We start from the raw sequence: 20,633 nt of genomic DNA, 5'->3' as shown, positions 1-20,633 counted from the left end.
ATGAGAGTAACGTATTCTGAATACTTTGGATTACCTATTATATTATCATGCTTTTTACAACTACATAAATGTACTATTGCTATGTTGCTATGTGAATTATTACTATTACTGAAGGTTACTCGCCATATCAATACCAACTAGATTTTTAAATCTTAATATAAAATGAGGAACAGTAGGGTGGGCATTAGTAAGGCTGCACTTTTTTGCAGCGATCTCGTATAGAAAACTATTTGGCGCGTATATAAAACAGGTCCGCGGCTCCAAACCGTAGTAAAGGGACCTCTAGCTAATACGTCGGGTTCCGTGTCAGGCTCGTAGCCGAAAACTTTGTTGTCTGGGTCAACTTTGCTAGCGAGAGACAGAGAGAGGTGTTGAAAGGCTGCTCCAACAAAACTTATTGTTTCGGAGAAAAACACGAACTCGGTGTACAGTCAAGTCTTAATAGCTTACTTACAACTGGGCTCGTCAGGCACTCTTTTTGGCTGCAGTGGTTATTATTATATTTACATACTTCCAGCTCCCGTTTCTGCTCGATGACAACTCGTACTTTTCCACTCTCCCTTTTCTCCCTCCTGGCGCTCACAGACACATAACGGGTATGGCAGTGCATTCTCCCTGCAGCACGGACTACACTGCCCATGAGGCTACATTCTTTAGAGCTATGCCTGTAGCATTCTGCCTATTGCCTTCATATTAAATCATTTTTGTGAATAATTTTTAAAAATATTTCTTCACGTCATTACGCAAGTAGAGGTGACATGGGCCGCGAGATTGAGACACAGGCATTAGAGCTTTTTAATGCGTGTTTTGTTTGGGGCGTGGAAACCAAATTTAGAGAGGGCGTAACCGAACATATGAAACAGGAAAATACCGCCGTGTAATCCCTTTATTTCAGCAAAGTAACTGTATTCTAAATACCACCTTTTTAAACGGTAACTGTAACGGAATACAGTTACTCATATTTTGTATTTTAAATACGTAACGGTGGTAGATGTATTCCGTTACTCCCCAACACTGTGATTTCATGGCATTCCTAATATGGCTAAATATATATATATATGTATGTACCCAGGCAGTATTTTCCCTCAAATCAGCAGACTTTGGAGGGTTATCCCGACTTTCTGTAAGTAAAATAGGTAACTTTCAGCTCCCTACTTCTGCTTCTTTAACCATTTTTCCCTCCATTACATCCAGACATGACAATGAGGAGGAGACAAACATCAAGGCTGCGAACCGCCGTGGGGAAGGGACAAAAAACGCTGGAAGGCTTTCAGACATAAAGCACCGTCCGTCTTGGCTCTCAACAATAAAATGCTTTTTTCTCTTCATTATGTCTTTATTTGCTTTAAAGCTGTTTCGAACACCAAAGCACCTGTCTGCTCCTCTGTCTGGTTTATTCTGCCTTTACTCCCATGCAGATGCTGTGTGCTCGTACGCCCTGCACAGACAGCTCTCATTATTGTCCTACATACAAGCCGGAGCCCTGGCTCTTTTATAGAGCGTAGTTTCCTTTAGGTGAGCGAGTAAATAGATCAGCAACAGGGAAAAAAAACACTTCCTGTCACATTTTAATTGCAGTGGTGAGATGAGGAATGGCGTTTTCTACTGACGTCATATTCAGTCATCCATCATTGCCTCTTCCATGGAGTGAACTTTAGGGAAAACTTCATTTTCCTCCCCAGTGAGGGCGGAGAAATGCCATTATCATGTGTTTTACTCTTCCTCCACCTCCATTTTCTCCTTCTGCCCCTCGTCTTTTTTTCACAATTCCATTTCTTCTTTTCTCCGGATACTTTCTCCTGTCTCTTGTCACTTTGCTTCTTCCTCTCATTCATATTCTCTCTTTCAGCCACGGGGCGTTCAAGTTTCATTACGAGATAAAATGTATTCAAAGTGGGAGGCAGGCGGAGGGGAGAGGATGGAGAGATGGATGGATGCATAGCAGCCTGGTCAGAAAACACCTGAGGCTCTGTGTGTGTGTGCGTGTGTGTATGTGTGTGTGCATGTGTGTGTGAAGTAGTGAGATAACAACTGTGTTTGTCTATGCATATTTACTAAAAATTGGCATTTGTGCCTGTGAGCATTTCCCGTTTCTCTGTGTGACAAGATGTGTGTGTGTGTGTCCTGTATGTTTACAGTGAGAATGTGTGTGAATGTGTTTGTTTGCCAGCAGCATGTGTTTGCATGTGAACACTCCCCTCTGCAATATTCCAGCTGTTTATGCATACTATCTGAACACACACACACACACACACACACACACACACACACACACACACACACAAAGTCATCTCAGTTTAAGCACAAAATAAAAACAAGCTTTTTGAAGATTAGAGGACATTTAGCGTCATGATTCTTCTGTAACATGTACTCATGAAAACCATCAGTAGTTTGAATGTTTCCAGCACCTGGAGACAACCTTACTGCTGCTGGCATTAAAAAAGCTGCTGTTGGAAATGAGTAAAGTGGCACGGCATCAGTTTTGTGACTGAACAGGTGACCTGATTGCAAATATTATGCATTTGTAATCAGGCCACCTGATTACAAATGCATAATATGATGAATGTGTGTTTTATAACACACGCCCATAAAAAGGAAAATATATATAGATATCATTCTATATTTATCCAGTCATTTATTAGACTGGATAAACTAAGGTTTATCCAGTCTAATAATTGAGAAATTGTGAAATTGCACAAAACGTTTGTGCAGGACAACGCGTGTGTGTTATTGCTGCTGGAAGCACTTATTTATTCGGAATAACGGGGGAGATGTTCTCAGGACAGGTGCGTAGTCGGTGCAGGTGGATGCTCAGACCCTGCAGTGACCCTTCAGTCAGTCACCCTGATGTTTTTGGCTGTTGTGCTTAATTTGCGCCAATTCATAAATCTGGTTTTCAGTCAGGTGTCACATTTTGATCTTCTTGACACCTCTGTGTCATTTTCATGTTTGAGGAGCTTCTTGTGGGATGAGGTCATAAGAAAAAAGGACCGGATGCTGTGGTCAGAGACGAGTCGACGGCTTTCATTTCTTCAAAGCTGCTGTGTGTGGACGTTTCACTTGTTCTTTTTATTTTTTGTGTGGTTGTGTTAAATCTGTGATCTAAATAATTACACTTAACGAGTTCAAATCTGATATTGAACAAGCACATTAAAGTTTTTTCTGTCTGCTAGAAAATGACCAGCTAGTGGCGTCAGAGTCTCAGAGGTGGGATATATTTTGGGGATGATAGCTGGTAGAGGCTGGAAGAACTTCTTGACCATTGCTGTGTTTCACTGTAAATGATTAAATAAGCACAGTGGCCTCAGGGAAATATATTGTGCTAACCCCTCCATCCTCCTCACTTGAACATAATCTCTGCTATTTTGGGTCATTTGTTGAAATGCAGCATAAAATACCAATATGTGATTTTAATAAAGTGACTGCACAAAGGGCAGACACTGACGCAGTTTGGGATGAAATCAGTAAGACTCATACTTGACCTCAATGCTATGTAAAGGAGAAATTAATGAAACATTATTGAATCTTATTGGGTTTAAATTAATCTGTTTTCATGGGTAAAGTTTGCTGAAATACTTTTTTCTTCATTATGAGTGAATGTAGGTGCTTCCTGAGTAATGACGTCACGTTTTGAAATGCCAGTTGTTGTAAATTATGTAGGAGGCTGGCCTTTCCAAAGATGAAAAGTAGCCACTGAGTTTGATAGTTTGCGTTTGCTGGAAGAGCACCGGATGCTTCATCTTCAGTAGCCGCTATTGTTCAGAGCCTGACCATGATTTCAGTCACACTCCTGGAGTCTGTCCTCTGAACATTTGAGTCACCGGTGACATCCTGCAGTCAGCACAGGGGGGAGCACCAGTGTGTTGGAAAGTAGAGTTTGTAGAGCAATAAGAACTATGTACACAGAAATATGCCGATGCTTTTGTAATCACTGCAGAAAGCCTTCTTTTTTTTGATCAAACACCCAGAAATCATTAGAGGATATATTATAAAACCAAAACGATGTCCTGTTAGCCTGTCATCCTCGTTCACTGGATTTCTCTGCAACATCCGCGCTGCATTGATTTAACGACCTCATTCAAATGAAAGAGGCTGCTGCACACTTTGACACACAGCTGAAGACGACCTCAAAGACGCCTGAAGAAGAAAGTTCATGCAGGAGCCGTCTTAAAAGGAGGAGGAGAAACACCTCCACACCTAACAGCGCTCTGATTTCAGGGGGACCCACTCCAAATGTGACATTAATTGCTTTACCAAAAAATGTATCACCTTGTCTAATTATAGGCAGACAGTGAATTAAGTCTGCAATAAATGAGTCGCTGGACCTTTCAGGGCTTTCTTTGCCAGCTTTTGACTGACAGGAGAACATGACAGGCTGGCAGCCGGCTGCCCGCAGGGAGACAGAAATCAATAGCAGGTCTGCAATGGCGACGGAGACGAGGTGACTCGGGCTTTATATCAATGGATTAGTGAGAGGTAGCAATGGAAATGTGAAAGAGATTAAAAAAGGGAGGAAAATAAAAATGTGAGCAGCGATGTGTGTGTTTTAGTTCCTGTGTGTGTTCTGTGTGTGATCTTTCCTGTTTGCTGCCCTCATGCAGATGGAGTGTTTGCAGAGTGTGTGTGTGTGTGTGTGTGTGTGTGCGTGCGTGCGTGTAAGACAGAGATGGTCATCTCCTCAATAAATTGGCGTGTGATTTAATGGCGTGTCGTGATGTGCTGCCGTTAGCTCGACACTTTTAATCATCTTGAGGGAAATGTAGATAGTCATTTGAGATTAGTGGACACACACAAGCGCACGCGCGCGCACACAAACACACACACACACACACTCTGTTAAAACAGGTCGATTCAGTTTTATTAAAAAACACTTTTCCATCGCTGTGAACACGGCTTCACCTTTAAAACGTTTTTTCTTCATATTCAGAACGTTTTACTAAGATTGTGGTTTTTTTTATTTCTGTGTGGATTAAAGACAGAGGCCGTTGTGTTAACATTAAAATCAAAGAAATGTTTTGACTCTTTTTTATTGTTTTAACTGCAGTAAAAAAAACCAAAAAAGCATATTTTCACTACTTAATGTTAATACTTGGATAGAAAATTATGAAATATATGTGAAAATATATACAAAGAGTTAGGGTTAATTTTACGTGATTTATGTGTGTAATTAACTATAATATGAGCTCTCACATGAGTGCCTGTGACAGAGAAAATGCTTTAGTCCTTCATGTTCATCATCTGAGGCTTTGTTCTCTGGTGCTTTTGTTGTGAAATACTTTGATACTTTTATTTGGGCAGCGTGAATAAGTTACTCTAAATTCCTGCAAAGTCTGAAATTACTTTCATTCAAATGACCCCAGAACACCAAACACAGGAGCTGGTAATATATTAAATAGAGATTAAACGAGCTGCTTTGGCCACAGAAGGAGACGCCAAAGTTCTTCTTTGTTTCCTCACATGGGGATAATAAATCATACAACACTTCAATAGTCTGCTTTATAAGACTTTCAGTGCTTCACACAAATATACATGTCTGTATGTTGTTCTTCGGAAAGTTAACATGGATTTAAAGCATTAAAAGAATTTCTGACTCGTAAAGAAAACTTTTGTAACCGTGAAACGAATCTTTAGTCATTTTGATCAAAGCACTCGTGATTCGTGTGGTTTTGGAAAGCCCTGCAGTTAAAATGTTCTTTGTAAACCACAGTGCAGTGATGCCATACTATTTAAAATAGGCCACATGAATGGGAACGACTGTGTGTAGGGGGATATTCAGCTTTACGTTCAGTAAAACGATGTGCTGTGCTCCAGCCTGCAGTAATCATTCTGCAGCGTTGGCTTTCTGCAGCACTGTGCAATCACATTAGAAAGGTGTTCTTCATAAGACAGGCCACTCGGATAAGCATAAATCTACATAGCAGCAATTTTTTGCCCTCAATAAAAAAGTTAAATAACCGCAATATGCTCCGACCTGCAGTCGTCACATTAAAGTGTCACCTCTCTGAAGCACTGTGCAATCATATTACGAGCCGTCCTCGCATGGACGTAAATCTGCGGAGACGGACTGAATCTGTGGGAGGACGGAGAGCCCAGAACCTGGCCTAACAGTAATCTGCATAAAGTATCTGCAAGGAGGTGGCTCCTGTGAAATATGTGCTCAACATCCCACAACAGAAGGAGCAGAGCAGAGCCTCCAATCTGATGGTGGCCATGGAGAGGCACGAGCCCCGACCTGCTGACTGGATTCTGCTGAACACGCTGGAAGTAAAACCTCACCACCCGCCATCTTCCTCCTCTTTCTCCATCCTATCTGGTCTCTAGTCTTCCCCTCCGCCTCCATCTCCTCCGTGTGCTCGGCTTTGTTAGACTCCTTCTTTCCTCTGCCGTCATCACCTTGTACACAGACTTCCTTCTTTGCTGTCTCTTCTATAGCATTCTTGTCTCTTCCTCTAATCATCCTTTCCTTCCCTCCTCTTTGCTCTCCTTTCATTTAGTCTGTCCACTCCTACTATCATATTATTTTACTACTTATTATTTTGTGTCTCTTTCTAAATAATTAAATTTTTTCTCTGACATATTCTTCCAATCCTATCCCTTTCTTCTTCTAATATTCCCCTCTCGCTTTGACATTAATCATTTTTCTTCTAAAACTGACATTTCCACCAATTCTGTCTGCAGCCAAAAATATCACCGCTACATACGCCTTTGTAGCAAAAATGCACGACATGTCTTCACAGCACTGCTGTAGGTCTGCTACATGACCGTGCTTTATGTTGATTAGCGATTAAAATGAAGGATAACCTACAGGTGGAGGAGGGTCTGTGGGTCCAAAAAGGGGGAAATCCCATCATCTAGAGACTGAAGTGGGCAAGCAGCTCATGGCTGACTCACAAAAATTACAAACGAAGCATCTGCAGCATGAATAAGACATTAATATATGACTGCAGCTCGGACCCACGTTAACGTCCAACCTACATTCTTTGATTTCCTGTCCAGCACGTCTGTGAACTGGAATTTTTCTCCTGCTATTTGAACAATAAAAAGAGAAATGATTTCTTATCAGCTCTGCACTTTTATATATTCATTTTATTTATTTTTAGCACCAAGCCAGAGTGTAAGTTATGCATCTCAGCAGCCCAGAGGCAGACAGGCTGCTGCCTGCTAATATAAACGCTGTCTCCTGTGACGCTGACAGTACTGGGAGGAGGTAATTGGGGTCTTTAGTCTGCAAACGGCGTCTCTCTCAATGGCGTTATTCACCCAGAGAAATCAGACGCAAGAGGATCGCATCTACTGTCCACTGCCGAGGTCGTTTTTTGCCGCGCTCATCGTTAGATGGCCGGTTAACTTTTTGGAGGAATAGTACCTCGGCCTTATTTCCTCGGTCTTGTTGCTATAGCGATCAGGAATATCCAACTGAAAATAATGACGTTTCTTTAACCTGCGCTGCACTCTGCAGACTCCGTCTGGCAGCATCGAGAAATAAGATTACCCAGTGCGTAACCTCTGCTGTTTGCTCCATCGCTAACTGTAATTGTCTGGAAAGTCCTGCAGCAGTAATTTGTAGGACGGACCCTGTGAGCGGATTGTGTATGGGGCTCTCTATCACCGCTTAGAGTCTGTGCATGCAAATTAGGGCCACGCAGATATTAGTTACAACTGACAGGAGCCACTGTGTTAAAGGGCCTGCTGTGCTACCAGAATTAGCATCTTCAGCTAGGAGGACAAATGAGATGAGAGCAATCCTTTAACGCAGGGCAAACGGGGAGAAAGGTTACAAAGCTGTTGTAGTCCGTGCTCTACTCTAGACTTCATTTTACTTTTTATTTCCTGCACACTAAAGGTACACAATAAAAAATCTGTAAAATGAAGGAACTGTTTTTCTGATAATGAATTTTACAATTTACATAAACCTCTGTAAAAACAACATAATGGCAGAAAATTACCAGGACACAGGCTGCTGTGCAGTACTGCACATTCCTGCATTACATAAGGATGGCGGGTAGAATACAACACTGCTACACACCACTACATGTGCCATTAAATGAGTCACAAGGATGACAAAAATAAATCATTCTTATAGCTGAGTTTGGAAAAACACTTTAAAAATGTTCTGTGTGAAATTTTAATGCTGGTTTTGTATCTCCACAGTTTAACCAAAAAGCATTTCCCTCATGTTCCTAATGGTGTCAACATCTGGAAAATGCCTCGTCGTTGCATTAAAGACAAATGATCACAAACGTTGGTGAGGGAAGAGCAGAAGTAGAAAGTAGAAAAAAGGGAAAAAGAAACAGGAAAAGGGAAAGTACCTTTCTTGTGAGTAGCTTCATTTTTGGAGCCTTTGGGGTCTAATAAAAAAAAGATGAGAATTAAACACAGCATATACTAACAACACGTTACCAACTACACGTTGTTTGTCCTCGTTAAGGAAAACAACCGCGTTGTCTATCAAGGAGCGAACAAGACAGCAAGGCTCGATTATCTATGGTGTCGCAACACTCTGCCAACACTCGGCCGGGGTGAGTGTGTGGCAGCGGGGGAGACTTGGGGAGGGGCGGGAGGAGAGGGGCAACATACTGTGAAGGCAATAGCAGGAAGGAGGGATGCATGAGACTGTAGAGAAACAATCTACTGCCATACTGCAGCGGGCAGGACAGGAGAGGCGATGCGCTGAGATGAAGAGGAGGAGAGTTGCAATGCAGTTCTGTCAAGAGGAGCTGAAGTAAAACTAGCAAAATGCACTACAGGAGATGCAAGAGGCCAGAGAGAAAGAGGAGGAAGAGGAGGAGGGTGGGGAGGTGCAAAGACTACATGTCAAACTGGCTTCATTTAGATTTTTCCCTTATCTTGACGGTTTTGACCTCGGTAATTTTGGGCAACAGGTAGACGGTGACTTACACATTTCACAACAACTCGAATGAAACAAAGCAGCCGATTCTCCGTCCCCATCGATATTTCGACTGGCAACAGAAATGGCACTAACCCTAAAGGAATGGATAAATGATCACCAATCTTAGATGTAATTCCAATTCTTCCTATTAATATGAAGTCATTTGGCTGAAATGGAGCCCATCTGGATGACAAAAGGTCCTACTTCAACCCCCCAAGAAAGTGACAGCCTCTCACAAACGGGCCACATTATATCGTAGCTGAGAAAGAGAACTTTTAGTCTGCACAAGGCTGATTGATAGTGGAAAAATGCCAACCCGCTAATGTCAAGGAATCAGAAGTTAAAGCCGAACGATTCATTGCTCCGAGATCTTTCCCCCATTCGCCCTTGGAAAGATAAAGACTTAGCCCGATGTGCCACTGAACGTCAGTGGCTCATCGGATTGGTCTAAAAAAGTTTAAGAAAGGAAACAAAGTAGAGATTTTCTTCATCAGCACATGCTCACAGCTGCCGGCTAAACTGTGATTTAACACCAAGCCGTCTAATTTTCTGCAAATCAAAGACTTCCAAATCAGACATAACGTCAGAGTCGACCTTCAGGTATTAAACGGTTCTCATGCACTCAACAGCAAACACATTTCATTTCAAGCTATTAAAATTTTCTCTTCCAGTTACTCAGAATTATGAACAGAGGCCAACAATGCGTCCTATCGATACACGCCGAGGAGACTGTCTTCCTTTCGTAACTCATGTTTGTTGATCGATGTCCTATTTTGTCTTCGAACTGCACTGAACTGAGAAAACCGGGCACATCCTGCTTTGCTGTACTTGACAACTGCCAATGTGAAGGATGGGAACTACACCCAGTAGAAGTCTGCAAGCGATATTGTAATCTGTCACTGTCAGCCTGAAAAAAAAGGGAAACGGCTTCTAAGATAGATGGAAAGTATTCGTCGTGACCATGAACTGTTGTAGACAGGTGACTTAAACTCTATAATCTGCCCGAATCCACCAAAGGCAATTTTTCCTCCCTCCTCTGTGCACGACAGTCTCTCCGTGTCAGGACTAAGCCTGGGCTTAGCCTCGCGGCCAGGCGGCCCGTCGAACATCACCTGATCCTGGCATTAATACCACAGCAGCTTTGGTTTTTTGGACTTTTGCTTTGCCAGCAGAGGGGATCTCGTAACGCAAGCTAATTACTAGCACTGTGCACAATCAATTCTCCTGGCTTTGCAGCAAAGGTACAGAAATGAAACCAGAGGAAAAGAAAAAAGCTCGCCTCTGCGTTCGAAGCAAAGATGCTTTGTCAGACAAATACAGGGTTTTCCCCGAATGCTTTTCTCTCTACTTATACCCCAGGGTCCCTCCATCAGCCGAATGTTGGACGCATCTGCCACGTAAAGCCCGAGAACAGCAGCCCGTGGCCTGATTGTGTGGGGGAAGTGAACAATTACACGCCAACCTCTCCATCAGGCTATTTAAATGGATTTGGTGGGCTTAAACCTTTTTTCCTCTGGCTAGCAATTAGAGGTGCGACGGCGCAGGAGGACCGAATGGCCCTTTATAAGGCAGTATTCCCCTCCTTATAAACTTATTAGCCACGGACCGGTGGACTGCAGAGGGAGGAAGACAGAGTAATGTACCCATCGACTCCTTTTACACATCTCAGAGTGGCTGTGTGCAGCCTAAAGCTAAAGAAGGTTTTTGCTATCTGAGGATCAAAAGGAAACAATAATAATGTGAGCTATTTAAAGCAAACAGAAGAGGAGAGGAATTCATTCATTTCGACAACATGGCTCATTTGACAGTGCTCTAATTGCCAGCTTGATCATTTCCTGTTCGGCTCACGATAATGAACAGATTTAAACTTTTGACTGCAGAAATTAATCCGACCACTCTCATTCGCCTCTTTCCTCCACCTCTTAGACTCCTCTCGTCCGTTTTGGTGCCCTCACCATCCTATTCAATATTCCTCTCTTTGCTGCCCTTGCCGTTCTGCCTCCTCCTGCTAGACGCTCAACTGTGATCAATATTTTTGTCATAACTCTGGGGAGAGTCACCTCTGTGACGACATTAAAGTTCCTCTCTCCTTGCAATATATCCCTCATCCAAATTTCCTGGCTTGGAAAGGAGAGGGCCGTTACCTTGAATACTAAGAGAGCCACAAGACCTTCCTCTGGGCGAGAATGCCCACTCACCCGAGCAGATTTCAGCGCTTGCATCCTTGTAGAGTTGAGAAAAAAAGAGGAGGGTGTAGATATTGTAGTTTGCATCCCAGAGCTGCTTATTCAAGACTGCTGCAAGTGTAATACATAACTGAGGAACACTGGGTCCACTGGGAACTGTGTTAGCATCAGAGTTCCAGCTCTAAGCGAGCACAAATCTGTTCTGTGTGCAGTGCGACACCCTGCATTTCACTTCTGCCACCTGCACTTCTTCCTAATCTCCCATCGTGGGCAAATCCCTCCAACTTGTGTCTTTCACTTTGTCTTTCTCTCCCCCCACTTGCTCTCCCATCCATTCCCCCCCCCCACCCCCCACCCGCAGCCATTCCTCCATCCTACGCTCATTACCTTATGCCCATTAATCCCATTAAGTAGCCATTAAACAAGTGCTGATAACACCAAATGAACGTCAAGCTCCGACAGCTAATAACTAAAGTCCCGCCTCGGCACGTTCAACTCCAGCAAGGAGAGAAGGAGGAGGAGGGAGTCGCACAACACAAGAGAAGCAAAGAGTTGTGTAGCTTTGTGCAGCAACAGCTCCTCCAGCTGTGCAAGGACAAAGTGAGGAGGAGAAGGAAAAGAATCTCTCGTCCCCTGTGCATATTTACTCAGGTCCACCGAAGCAAAGTGACGCAGTGATGATTTTTCAGTGAGAGGTCTTTGATATCAGGAGGAGGGAGCTTTGCCAAACAAAATAAAAGGACTGTTTCAAGGAGCAAACACGAGCTATGAAGCAACAACGGGGCCGCTCAAGAGTGCAGAAGATGAAAACCTGCTGAAGCACAGATTTTAAAGCTGGTGACACACTCAGTGTCTTCTCAGGCAAAAAGCCCTGCCTTGCAAACACGGGGGAGTCGGAGGGTGGGGAGTTTGGTTCGCCAGTGGCCTGTTCAGGTCGAGCCTGAAACCAGGAGCTTGGTCCGAGTCATTGGCCTTGCTGCTGCTCGGCTTGAGTGATGAGGAAGGACAAGGTTATGGCGGAGAGGGAGAGGAGAGTCACAGTTGTAGTCGGCACCATTCATCAAGCGTGCACGAAGACACACACTTGGACACAAGAAGAATTACACAAACCCTCCTCTCCCTCATTGGTTCCCTCGCTAACCCCCCATCTCTCCCTCTCATACACACTCCTTTATCTCCACAGCGCTGTGTGGCCATTCATTACCGGAGTAGTGCATCAGAAGGACTCGGTGCTGCTGTCTGAGGAAGTAAAAAAACCTCCTGCATGACCTCACCTGCTACCTGCTCACCTGACCAAATGTTTCAAGAGACAGATGCTAAAATAAAGGAGGGCTAAACAGATAAATAGGGGACAATTTCTTTAATAATGAACTTGTCTTTCAACCACCGATAAGGAAAATGGATATGCAGGAAGAGATGAGGAAAATAAAAGGAAGAGGGAAGAAAAATGAAGATTAAAATATAAGAGAATAAAATAAAAGATCTGATCACTATGCAGAAATAAATAAGACCAAATGATGTGTGATGAGCAAGGAAACTAATAAGGAAGCAAAAATTAAGAACGCAGCTATAAGCAGCAGACAGAAATAACGAAAAGGCAAAGACAGATGTGAGGTTTGGATGAAACACTGTAAAAACTGAGAAAGCAGGAAAAGAGAAATGAACGTAGGATGAAGTCATGGATTATAAACAGCTCGTCCTGAATGTGTCACGAGTGCTTGCTCTCCTCTCTCCAGCAGACGAACTAAACTAAATCATACACTGGACCCCTGCACCGGATCACTGGGATTTCTTCTCGTGCTGCCATAGTCATAGCCTGGGGCAGATCTCATCACTTCCCCATCCTGTCCCCTCCCGCCCTCCATCTACTGTGGCAAAATTAGCAGGGCTGGTGCTAATTGGATGAGCATGTATGATGTGTAGGAGGGAAAAAGAGGAGCACGGGGAGCTCACAAACAAAAAAACAAGAAAGAAACTATTTATGACATGCAGCAGTGGTGAATGAAGAAGAAACACCCAGTGCATCATGGGAATTCCCCAGCAGCCTACGCCTTTTGCAGCATAACTAAGGGAGGATTGAGGGTCACCTGATCCAGCCCTAACTATGTGCATTAGCAAAAAAGAAGGTTTGAAGCCTAATCTTTAAAGTAGAGATAGTGTCTGTCTCCTGAATCCAAACTGGAAGCTGGTTCCTGGGGCCTGAAAACTGAAGGCTCTCCCTCCCGTTCTACTTTTAAATACTCTAGGAACAACAAGTAAGCCTGAAGTGTGAGAGTGAAGTGCACTAATGGGGTGATAGTGTACTAGGAGGGGATATGATGCTTTCAGGACTTTGCACGTGAGAAGGAATTTAAATGTATTTCTGGAAACAACCAAGATCAGCAAGGTCAACGAAGGGAAGATAAATCTCTCTTTTTTTAATCCCTGTAAATACTAAGAAATTGCAGTAGTCCAGCCTGGAAGTAATAAATGCATGAACTAGTTTTTCAGCGTCACTCTGAGACAGGATGTTTCTCATTTTAGAGATGTTGCGCAAATGGAAGAAACCAGTCCTACATATTTGTTTAATATGTGCACTGAAGGACATATCCTGGGGTTCCTCACAGTGTTACTGGAGACTAAGGTAACGCCATCCAGAGTACAATACACTCAGTTTGTTGTGAATTTAGATTTACATTTGCTATGTTCCCCATCATAAAATAGATATCAGTTTTACTGTAGACAGAATATCTCAAACAGCACGTGGGAGGCGTTCCATCCAGTAAAATAACGGTGGTACACAACAAGAAACAAAAAGATATTTGAAAAGCAGGTCAATATTAAAAAAAGACACCAAAATGGATTCATATAAATAATACAACAGTGAAGCTAAATCTAGTGTGTTTCCACTCCAAGTGCTTCACACTACAAGGCTCATCCATCCATCCTGCACCACACAAATCCTTCTCACTCTCGCTCTGATGGATGCTTCAGGGCCAGTTTGGGGTTCACTGTGTTGACCGCCTGATGTCACCTGGATGGTCCCGGGGTTTGAACCACTGACCTTTCAAATGGTGGCCACCCCACTCTGCTTCCTGAGCCATAGTTGCCCCAGGCACTGACCCGACTTCCTCGGGCAGCTTGTTTCGTAGCTGTGCGGCTCTGCATGTGTTCACTTCTGCTGGTTTTAGTTAAAAAAAACAACAACTTTGTTCTAGTCTAAATTGGAAATTGTGCAAAAGACAAAATGAAACTGTGTGACGCGCCCAGTGTGTTCTCAGGGTAATACACAGTTATCAGGGTGTCTTCACCGTGTTGGAGAATGTGCACAGGTGACGGTGACGTTTCCACTACAGCAGCTGACAAGCATGCTAGTTGAAGGATCCCTTCCTTAAAAAGCTTCTAAGGAAACACGTTCGAGCGATCCGTGTGCTGAATGCCACATCATTACAGACACGTCACTTATTAAAGTGTTCCCACTTAGCATGTTATGGTGATGATTATTTTTATTATAATACCCCCATGCTATTCTAGTTCTTCCTTTTTTTGCTCCCTGCCTGACTCCCCTACTGTGCAAGTACATTTTTTTTGTTGTTGTTTCTTTCCCCCCGAGTTTATGAGGCCGCCGAGCTGTCAAGCTGTTTATTTCATGGGTGTGATTAATGCAGGGGTGTAGTCGGCTGGTAGGGGACGCACACAAACACACACACTTACACACAAAAGACTGCATGAATGAGCAAATCGGAGAGATCACGCTGTGTTACTCTGTCGACCTGACAACCATGACAGAATCTGGAAGTTCATGTCGGGCTGTCTGCTAACGATGGCCCCTGACACAATTAGCTGAGCACATTATATAAAAGATGGGCTCCTCCTCCTCGTCCATACGTATCTTCATTACAGATCTGCGTTCGTTACAAATTTACCCCAAAACAGAAAGTATCTGACATCTGAGCTCATTTAAATAAATGTGTCTGTGTTACAGGGGACATTGGGACTCTTATTATTCTGTGCGTGTGCGGCACAGCGCCGGAGAGTAATTTCATCTGCATTAAAAAATTTTATTACATCGCATTAGAAGAAGGAAAAAAAGATTAAAGCTATAAATTCAAATAACTGCCACACATGCCTGTTTAAATCCTGATTTGTAAAGGTCAGTGCAGTGCTAGCTTCAGTAAATCGCGCGGGAGTGTTGCTGAGCAGAGCTGAGGAGAAATCAAATTAAAAAAACAGAAATGATCTCCAAAATCGGCTCGCGACAAACACCTGAGCAAACCCTCGGCAGGTCGGCCATTCTGTAGCCAAGGCAGGTTTAATAATGCGCACTTAGTCACAGCGAAAACCCTCCGCTCCTCTCAACCCTGTCCTGCGTGAACCGAGATATCCTGCTCACCATATAATGGGTTGTACCATTATGGGCTCAGCAAAGAAAAAACAGAAGAAGAGAGAAGCTCCATGGCAGCATTCAGAAACAAAGCTGTGATTCACTTGTGCACATTCTGTGTACCTGTGTGCTCAGTGTACAAAATATTAGCAACACCTTTAAATTTCACCTGTTTTTGATTTAGAGACGACGGGCAGATGCAGAGCAGCAGACAAATAGCATCGCATGCTGACCTGACGCAGGCAGCGTTAGGTAATGTACGTCATCCCTCCAGGTTTGATCACCGCCAGAGATCCCAGAAAACATCTGGGTGAGAAGTGAACGGCAGAAATCTTTTCAGGTTATTGAAAAGACGAAGGCGAACCTTCTTTCTACCCCAGCAGGTAACATGCCACTTACTATATTACACACACACACACAAGCAGAGTGCTTAACAAATATATTAGACCACCAACAAATTAGTGGTTTATGCCACGGCTGACCTGAATGGACCAGGCAGGTTCTGTGTGTCGCAGCGTTTTTGTGTTTCTGTCTAGAATGAATTCGGATAAAGTCTCATGTTAAAAAACACATTTTAAAGGTCAGCTTCATGATTTATTGGTGGGAAACTAACAAAAAGTCCAATAACTTAAAATATTCTCATCTTAACATCTAAAGGTTTAAGACGTCACGTCACATTTGACCTCTGACCTCTCCTTCAAGGTCAACAAACTGATGTGAAGGTCAAAGTTATAATAATGATTTATGGAGATATTTAAAACTATGTTTCTTACTCCCATCTTTTCAATGTCGATCTTGTTTGTGTTGGAAACGTTTGTTTTATTAGGTATTTTTTATGTATATTTTTCATCTAACAGGTCATAACCACAATTCCTATACTAGGACGATGCTTTATCTTATTAATATATTTTTATTATAAACCAAAATACACTTGGTGTTTATTACAAAACATTTAAAATATGAATAAATCATGAAATAAATACTACACATGTACTATATTCATATAAATAAAAAAATATACAAATATTTTAGTAGGGTACATTAAAATGTGTTTCAGTGGGTTTATTAAAGTATGTTTAAAAAGAAGAAAGAAAAAAATGAGAGCCGCCTCAGAGGGGAAGCTCTCTGAGAGCTTCCTGTTTTTTAATGTTTCTCGTTAATCCAGCAGAATGCTCTTTAATTAAAAATATAATCATGTAATATCTTATCCATGAATTTTAAAGTTTACAGTTTTATGAAAAAGCAGTGAAGCACATTATTATTTTGCATCGATGAACAGTAAAAATGAGTTTTAGTTATTTTTATTTTACATTTCTAAAATATTTGACAGATGGTCTCATACATTTGTGAAGCTCTGTATACACACACACACACACACACACACACACACACACACACACACACACACACTGATCTGATCACAACCATTTTACATGAAACAGATCAGATCAAATTGAGCCAAGTGTAACGGCCATTTAGATATTTATAATTATTAATTAATGGTTTGGCAAATCTTGATAATAACCTGAAAAGGTTCACTTTTCACTAAAACTTGGACAGCGCCTAAAACGTGCGGTGATTGGGTGATGGGTTCCCGTGTGCTTTTGAGGTTCATGTTAAACCTCCTGCAGACCAAACTGCTGCCAGGTAAGACTCAAACTCCTTACACATCCCACTGATCTGCTTCTGATCAGACTTGGAGGGGAACTGAGCGTACCTCTCACTAACATTTGAACCAATCTTCATCCTTTAAGTGACGACAGTAGGACAAGATTTACTGTCTGGACTGCAAGGTGCCAAGGATAGCAATGCTTTGGCAGCCGTATATAAAAAAAACAAGTAAGGCACATGTTGTAACAGGTGATTAAAGGTTAATACTTAAGGAAGACGTGTTGATAAAAGCTGGAATATCACCGGGGTACCAATATTTTGTACACATGACCCAACAAACCTAACGGAAGACATTAGAAATTTCTCACATCCACTTTATAAAATCTCAGTTCTGGCAGTTTTAAACATGCAGCAAGGCTTAAATGTCAGAAAAGCACGAGGGGAAATCAGTTTGTCTGTCTGTTCAGATGCTTAAAGATGCTGTAAATGTATTTTTAACCCATTGCATTAGTCATAGACTTTGGTGGATACGGAGGGCTGCCCCAGTTCTCTCATGTCCAGTCTGTGTTCCTAATGCAAGAAGTTTAAAGCAGAAACCTCTGACATGTGTCTTTATGGGGGCTTCCATTCAGGGAGGTCACTTAAAACTATATCGTCATCATCATCATCATGAAATCATGGTCAGCAGCACACTCATGGGAGAGAGGCACATTACCTTGACCACCAAAACAAGCACTCAGGATACTGTGTGGATACCAAGGAATGTAGCCAACTAGCTTAGTCCTTACTGGGGATTTTGTCATCTTACCATATGATTGTGGGTAAAAGTGCAAGGCTGGACTTGTGTTAGGGGAAAAAAAGGTGGGGGGAGGGAGTTTGGGGTCTGACACCTAAACTGAGCCGTGGGAAGAATTACCTTTGTTCCACACTGCAAAGGGCAAATACAGAGATCGACAAATTGAGAACAGACAAAAACATTGAAGTGATTAAATATACAGCAACAAAGTTTCAGCAACATCGATGTCTAAACATGTTATTTTCCTTTTTTCAGTTAAGCTAATAAATACAAACCTTATCTTTGGTGACATTCTTGGCTAAACAGGCATTTAGAGAAGGTAATAAAATGCAGACACAGCGCAGGTCTTTTCAGGGTACGTTTGGCTACATTCCTGTTTTATCCGACTGAGTCTTGGTGGCAACGCCTACCTTTAAAATTTGGTCGGATTCTGGCATCGTACCCCGAAACCTTGCCCATGAGCTTGTCCAGAAATTCGGACGGTGGCATCGGGGAGGCAGCTTTCCTCGCTGCAGCTTCTTTGGATGCTGCCAAGCTAGAAGAGAGAAAGGTAGACATGGTCAGCAAGAGAGGAATGGTGGATCCCAACAGATTTATGCAGCCTGGCAGTGTTACAAACAAACAATTACGTTTCATGTAAATGATCCAAAAAAGACCTGATTAACCCCAAAGATTACATAAACCCCGCCATTCAAACCTTTTACTGGCAGACATGTCTGTGAAGGTTCTTAGTCATCCAGGTCATCGTAGTCTAAGGAGCTTGGAAAGTAAGGCATCTGGACTTCTTTAAGTTGCTTGAAGACATTTCATCTGAGAAGCTCCTTCAGTTCCAAGAGCAAATGGTGGAGAGTCCCAGATTTTAAGCCCTATGGGAATGTCCCCCCCAAGAGGGTCATGGATTAATCCTCTACCTCTACATGAGCCAAGGTGTGAAAACGGGTGTAGGTCACAATCAACCAAGTTACGGGTGAATCCATAGTGAAGCCTAGTCCCACCCTATCATGTAATTTACAGAGGTCAAATGCCCCAGGGTGTGAGTGGGCATTAAGGCATCTGGGAAGAGATCTCAAAACTGGATTATAAATGGCAGAGAGTCAGTGTCATAAGCCCTCTGTTCAATGATGGTCATTCACAGTGGAGATAAATGGCTTCTTTCACTCCTCTTTCAAACCATCTGTCTTCTCCGTCCAAAATGCTTAAAATCTGGGATTCTCCACCAGTTGCTCTAACAACTGAAGAAGCTTCTCAGATGAAATGTCTTCAAGAAATTTACAGTAGTCCGGACGCTTTTCTTTCCAAGCTCAATAGACTTTAAGTGAACCTCATTTCCTCATTTCAATGACCACATCACCATAAAAGAATTACAGAGCTAAAATCACAGGTTGGTGCACTTTCACCCAAACATGATGTTTCTCAAACACAGATGAAAAGCAGCCATCACGGGTCATGAACACAGGCTGTCATGTGTTACAAGGAAATCTGACGAAAGAACCAGAGCATGGCTGAAGTGTACGAAAAGCCACAGCGTACGTACTCACATGTAAGTCTGAGCTGTTGATGGCCTGAGAGCACATCTTTTACTCTAGTTTAAACAAATTTGGTAACAAAACACGTTCATTTGTGATTCTAATCTATAAAAACAATGTACCCGTGTGAGAAAAAGCTGACAGGCAGATTCTTTGTTGTTGTTGTTCATTTTAACAAAGAGGTAGTTCACACTAATAAATGATTAAATCAAATATCTTAAAAATCACCTTTGGTCCTCTGGAGGTTATCCCTGCTGGCATAAAGCAGCTCCCGTCCACACCACAGATTCAAATCAAATTAAATTTATCCTCATTTGATTTCATTTCGTTTTATCTATTTTAATTAAAAACTGACTAATTAAAACTTTACAGTCTGTGACTTTTAACGCCTGGCTACAAGAAACATGCTTATTCTTTTCATGAAGTTGTTACTCAAATGCTGTGATTCACTTAACCAGCTCCCATTGATTTTGCAGTTCAGTTCTTTACCTTATTAAGCTCATCATGCTCATTAGATGCTCTCTGCATAATGCCAAATCCCCAGCACAGCCTTGAGCCCACAGACATACAACGAGTCCAGAGCAAACAGTCAATAACGCTGAACACACAGACGATGATGGACTGCGCTAAAAACCAAAGCGAACAGCTACGGAACATCAAAGAAAGACAAACAGGCACCAAGCGGCTCTCCTGTTGTCATGAGGATCACTGTGGTGACCCAGCTGAAAATATTGGTCTTGACAGATATAGTAAATGTCAGTGCAGCTTGGGACATAAACGCTCCTGCATTTATTGAAATGAAGATGAGCTGTGTTCGTTACCTACAAATGTGGCAAAAAGTCCAAGTCATTAAACTTCCCACTGCGAGGCCTGAAAATATACTCAGCATTTTACTGCAGGGGAGCATTCCTAACTCAGAGCTTAAAGCTAAACAACAAGGGGCCTATTACGCTTTCTGTTATTTTCTGTCATATTAGTTCTCTCATAATGGTAGTGAGGAAATTTCTAATGATGAGGTCAGCGTCTGTACAAGTTCAGTTCAATTCAATTTTATCTATATAGCATCAAATAAAAAAATAAAAAAACAGTTGCCTCAGGCACTGGTACAAAAAGCTGCAGGCTGCAGTAAAATCTCTTCATATGATTATCAGACACAAAGTTCTGTGAACACACTGCTGTTCAAACCTCTGTTTGCAAGAGGAGGCCAATCAGAGGAAAGCTGGATTTAAAGGGAGGCAGAGGATGAACTGAGAGGCACAGA

At 42.4% G+C, this 20,633-nt stretch overlaps 1 protein-coding gene across 4 annotated transcripts in view; it reads right to left on the bottom strand.

The window, feature by feature from the left end:
- Positions 1-20,633, bottom strand: part of glra1 (glycine receptor, alpha 1) — a 121,716-nt gene that overhangs the window by 75,257 nt on the left and 25,826 nt on the right. For 2 of the 4 annotated variants that reach the window (XM_086304917.1, XM_086304925.1), the window contains exon 2: positions 18,257-18,381. In XM_086304917.1, coding sequence (XP_086161043.1) covers positions 18,257-18,381 — 125 coding nt within the window. Of the gene's footprint in view, positions 1-8,309; positions 8,349-17,966; positions 17,979-18,256; positions 18,382-20,633 lie in introns of all 4 variants that reach the window. The other 2 variants (XM_086304932.1, XM_086304942.1) reach the window with 2 other exon arrangements.

This window comes from Aulonocara sp. 'chitande type north' Nkhata Bay, linkage group LG2 (assembly GCF_057382095.1).
Source record: "Aulonocara sp. 'chitande type north' Nkhata Bay isolate Kocher_YH1m ecotype deep benthic linkage group LG2, A_spYH_male_GT1.1, whole genome shotgun sequence".
NCBI classification, from domain to species: Eukaryota; Metazoa; Chordata; class Actinopteri; order Cichliformes; family Cichlidae; genus Aulonocara; species Aulonocara sp. 'chitande type north' Nkhata Bay.
The sequence above is the reverse complement of the archived record's forward strand: the minus strand, read 5'-3'. Positions and strand labels throughout refer to the sequence as shown.